Source organism: Lactuca saligna, chromosome 8 (genome assembly GCF_052625555.1).
Source record: "Lactuca saligna cultivar CGN05327 chromosome 8, ASM5262555v1, whole genome shotgun sequence".
Classification (NCBI taxonomy): Eukaryota; Viridiplantae; Streptophyta; class Magnoliopsida; order Asterales; family Asteraceae; genus Lactuca; species Lactuca saligna.
In genome coordinates, this window is record NC_136424.1 from 114,516,494 (window position 1) to 114,522,040 (window position 5,547).

Consider the following 5,547-nt stretch of genomic DNA (forward strand, 5'->3'; position numbering starts at 1 on the left):
CAGAGAAGTAACATCATCAGTTGTGTGAGAAAGAGGAGCATCAGGAATTGCAGTCACCATTTTTAGGGTTTGAAAGCAGATGATTATCAAAGAAACTTTAGTAAGATGAAAGCGTAAACTGATAATGAACCCTTGAATCCCCTTTTATATGTAACTCTTAAATTTGAAATCAAAGCGGGATATGCATTTAATGCTTGCTGACGTGTCACCGAGAAAAGCGCATCATGATAAGCATGTGTCAAAAGTAACTCTCACATCGCCTTGAAAACCGAAAGTAATGCAGAACGTCTCCTCAAACAGCCTGTGTTTATTGACCCAATGGAATTGTAACCGTCAGAACCCCTTCGGATGGAAGTTAGGCTCTTTCACTTTTGGGATGAAAAGTGAAGTCATATGCCAGATGTTTGAAATCATAAGCCTGAGTTGGTGTTACTCAGAACCTCAAGGGTTTCGTGAGTGCAGTGTTCCAAAGAAAGTAAGACAAGAAACAATGAAATAAAAATTTTGGAATTCTGTGATGTTAAAAAAATTAATTTGACACGAATGCAGTTAAACCCTGGGCAAAGGTTGCTTTGTTAATCATCAACAGAGACGATCAACAGCTTATGTATGTTCCCGTGAATTACAATCGAAAACTTGTAGAAGTTTTGAAGGGTATCTTTTTTAAGGCTACATAGGTGGCTTAATAAATTTCGTTACATATCAGCCTTAACATAAGGTGAGTAACTGTAACAGAAATTACTTGTTTGACCAGTGTAGTCAGTGACAAGTGTGCTTTGAAAAATATTGAATGTAACTTTGGGATTCGAAGTAAACTCACACAGAAATCATGTTCATGAAAAAACTTTGTGTTGGATCTTGTTGAGTAACAAACGCCATGGGTTTCGAATGTTTGATCAAGATCACTCATATGAAATCAATATGATTTGGAGTTTTGAAAATGGGTACTAAAAAAAAGTTTTGTAAAGTCTGGAACATAGTTCCCCGTCAATTCCTTAATTTGCAAGAAATTTGGGTTTCACTTTCATCACGGTCTCATGATGTCAGATCATTAACACAGATTGTTGATATGTCTAAGTATCGATTGGTTTGATCAAAGACCTCTTGGACATATGTCTTCGTGTGTGATCGTGAAAGAAATTTTAGATGAAAAAGATTGGTGAAGATCCGAAGTGTATCTCTGTTATATTTGAACAAAACAATAAACTCTTAACTCATACGAGAAGAGTAAGGTAGCTCATTGGACTAATGTGAATGTAAGCCTTAGTGGGAAGAAATCTTCGTAAGAAAATTTCATTAAGGCTTTCGAACATTGAGTCAATTCGAGGCTTTGGACAACATGCAGCAGCATGCTTCTAGGGACATCTTAACTAGTTAAAAAAAAAAATTGAAATTCAAAGATTAGAAATATATACCTGGCCCTGGAATCTGGAATCATGTGCCTCATCATATCTTCAAGAATAGCTTCAACAAAGTACTTAAAAAAATACGAAACAAAATCTTTTTTTTGTTTTTTGATTTCTCAAAAATAAAGAACTAAACAAAATGAAAATCTTTTTGATGTTTTTGATTTTCGAAAAGAAAGAACAAGAACAAAATAAACGAAAGTACTTGTTGCAAACCTATGAAGCTTTAAGATGTGATGAAAAATACCAATCATACGAATTCGAAGCATTCGAAGAGTGACTTATGAACAGTAACCTTATCCGTTGATGACGTATATGTGAATTATTATTATCAAACCTTCATTCTCCTTTCTCGCATGGAATTAAATTACCATCAATCATTCCAAGTCCTTCCAAAATCCTCACAAACGATTTTTCATCCAATGCTTTTGTGAAAATATCATCCAACTGATCAGTTGTTTTCACAAACTGAACTTCAATATTCCCAACCTCTACATGATCTTTTATGAAGTGATAACGAAGAGCAATGTGTTTGGGCTTCGAAATCCGCACAGGATTATGACAAATTCTTATTGCACTTTGTGAATCACAATATAAAGGAATGTTTTTCGTGTAAATTACATAACCACGTAACTGATTTTGAATCCATATTATCTGTGATGTGCAAGCAGCAGCAACAACATATTCAGCTTCGGCCGTTGAGATAGAAACACATGTTTGCTTTTTCGATTTCCAGCTTACTAATTTACCATCAAGAAATTGACAACCACCACTTTTGCTCTTCATGTCAAGATTACATCCTCCCAAAACTGCATCTGAATATGCTTTGAAGAAAGAATCCAGTATTCGAAGGGTACCATAATCCAAAAGTAGATGTTCCTTTGAGATAATGAAATATATTCTTTACAGCAGTGCAATGTGGTTCTCGAGGATTTGATTGATACCTAGAACAGTTACACACAGAAAACATTATATCAGGTCTACTTGTTGTTAAGTAAAGTAAAGATCCAATCATGCTTCTGTATGAAGTAAGATCAACGGCAGGTTTATCTAACAAAGGAGTTAGTTTGATGCCAATTGCCATTGGAACACGTGATTTTGTGCTATTCATCAAGCCAAACTTTTCAAGCAAATTCTTCATGTATTTTTCTTGATTTATGAAAATTCCTTCTCTATTTTGAAGAATGTTTAAACGAAGAAAATAATTAATTTTTCCCATCATGCTCATTTCGAACTTACTCTTCATCAGATCTTCGAATTCTTTAGACAAAACAGGGTTGGTTAAGCCAAAAATAATATCATCAACATAAATTTGAACAAGCATTAGATGATTCCCAACTTTCTTACAAAACAATGTGGGGTCAAATGATCCTTGTTTAAATTCATATTGCTTCAAAAACGAAGTAAGAGTTGCATACCAGGCTCGTGGTGCTTGTTTCAAACCATAAACTACCTTATCTAAGATATAAACATAATCAGGATGTTCTTCGTTCACAAAACCTGGGGGTTGTTCCACATAGACTGTTTCTTCAAGTTCGCCATTAAGAAATGCACACTTCACATCCATTTGATAAACATCAAAGTTTTTGTGACCTGAATAAGCCAAAAATATACGAACAGCCTCGAGACTTGCGACAGGGGAAAAAGTTTCTTCGTAATCAATTCTTTCTTGTTGAGAGTATCCCTTAACAACAAGTCTGGCTTTATTTCGAATGATATTTCCATCTGTGTCAGTTTTATTTTTAAAAATCCACTTTAATCCGACAATTGAAACATTTTCAGGTTTAGGAATTAATCTCCAAACCTTGTTTCTTTCAAATTCAGAAAGCTCAGATTGCATTGTAACAACCCAATCAGAGTGTTCCATTGCAACCTTAACATTCTTTGGTTCAATCTTAGATATAAAAACATTAAACATGCAAAATTATTGATCAGTATTTAATACCTCATTCTTTGCACGAAGCTGAGCTCTTGTCAACACTCCTTCTTGTGGATTTCCAATGATTCGTTCCTTCGGATGACTTTTAGTCCATTTTTCCATTAGAAGATATGCTGGATCAAAATCCAAAGGTGCATCTTCGAACATTTCATCATTTTCTGATCCAGCAACCAAACAAACATCGTTAAGATCCTGAAAATCTTCATCATTTTGAACATGCTCCCCCTCAACAACATCAGCAATTTGCTCATTCTCCCTCTAAAATGAATGCTCCCCCTTGACTAGAGTATTTGAATCCACATGCTCCCCCTCCACTGGATCATTTTGAATACATTTATCTATTTCTTGAGGAGTTGATGTTGATTCATCAGTAAACTTTGCAAGTTCTGGTATGTGATTATCAGGAGCTTGAATCTCAGCATCAACCGCATGATCTGAAATTCCAAAAATCAAATCGTAATCAATATCATTCATTTGTAAAGATTCATTTTCAACTTGAGTTTCTTGTAAAATTGGATGATTTGCAAATGTATGCTCATTTTGTTTAACATAGTAATCATCGAATGTGAGATTGAAAGTTTCTTCCACTTTTCGTGTTCGCTTATTTAACACACGATATGCGACAAGATTATGCGAATATCTAAGAAAAAACCCTTCATCAGCTTTTGCTTGAAATTTCGAAAGATGATCCTTGAGATTCATAATAAAGCACCTACATCCAAAAACATGAAAGAATTTCACATTAGGGTTACGATTATTCATAATTTCGTATGGTGTAATATTAAAACATCTGTGTATGAAAGATCTGTTCTGAGTAAAACATGCAGTGGATATGGCCTTAGCCCAAAGATATTGAGGTAAATTCGCATATGCCAACATGGTTCTTGCTGCTTCGCATAGTGACCGATTTCTTTGTTCAACAACTCCATTTTGTTGCGGAGTATATGGAGAAGAAAAATTATGTGAAATGCCTTTGTCCACCAAAAATAAATCAAGAACATTGTTCTTAAATTCAGTGCCATGATCACTCTTGATTTTGCGTACAATCTTTTTCAATGTTGTTTCCATTTTCTTGATAAAATCAATCATGATTTGTGCCACTTCGAATTTTTTTTCTGAGAAAATAAACCCATGTGAATCTAGAAAAATCATCAACAATAACTAGAATATATCGTTTGTTGTTGAGTGTTGAAACAGTCGAAGGACCACATAAATCAATATGTAATAGTTCCAAAGGTTCACCAATCTTTGAGTCAATTGTTATCGGATGACCTTGTTTATGTTGCTTACTAACTTCACAAGTTGCACATAAAGAATCATTATCAAATTTAAGTACAGGTAATCCTCTTACCAGATCTTGAATAACAAGTTTGTTGATGTTTCGAAAGTTGAGATGTGAAAGTCTTCGATGCCATAGCCAGCTTAGATCAGATGTGGCTTTAGAAAGAAGACATACCGCAGGTTTGCCTATAATCGGATTGATATCCAATGTAAACATATCCCCTTTCCTCTTTGATTTGAGCAGAACTTCTTTTGTATTGATATTCAAAATAATGCTTCCTTCTTCATTGAAAAGAACTTGATTGCCAGTGCCCACGACTAGTTGTGAAACACTTATCAAGTTATGTTGCAGACCTTCAACATAAGCAACTCGATTCATAGTAAATTGACCATTTATAATCTTCCAATATCCTTTGACATGACACTTCTGACTGTTTCCAAACTTGACAACTCCAACATTTTGTAAGCTTCGAAAGTCTCTTAGATTCTCCTTCTTTCCAGTCATGTGACGAGAGCAACCACTATCAATATAACATTTGTTATCATATTGCTCGTCACATAGTACCTGCGATCATTAAAACAATTTAGGTACTCAAGGCTTTTTGGTCCTTGGAAATTAGATTTCAACATGGAAGTAAATAAAGAATTTTTGACCCAGTCACAAACTTTACTTTTGAGACTCTTAATAATGTCCACATCATCATTTGTAGGAATCAAAACATAAGATTTTATTGGTTTCGGATGTACACTGACTTTACCTTTCACATTTTGAGTTTGTGACTGAACTGTCTTCACTTTTGTGACTGGTCTCCAAGCTTTGATGGAGATGTTCGAATCTTTTGACGATGAACTTCCATTCGATGAAGTATTGACATAATTTTCATAAGATTCATTGATTTGCTCTTCTGAGTATTTTCTTGA

The 5,547-nt window shown here is 34.5% G+C and overlaps 1 protein-coding gene across 1 annotated transcript; it reads right to left on the reverse strand.

The window, feature by feature from the left end:
• Window positions 1-1,745: 1,745 nt before the first annotated feature.
• On the reverse strand, window positions 1,746-5,131 carry LOC145010026 (uncharacterized). Its single transcript, XM_078968624.1, has 9 exons — window positions 4,981-5,131; window positions 4,134-4,460; window positions 3,646-4,013; window positions 3,352-3,603; window positions 3,211-3,300; window positions 3,025-3,131; window positions 2,368-2,509; window positions 2,028-2,285; window positions 1,746-1,943 (listed from the first exon to the last, which is right to left on the reverse strand). The coding sequence occupies exons 1-9, from the start codon at window positions 5,129-5,131 to the stop codon at window positions 1,746-1,748; spliced, it is 1,893 nt and encodes a 630-aa protein (XP_078824750.1).
• Window positions 5,132-5,547: the final 416 nt, after the last annotated feature.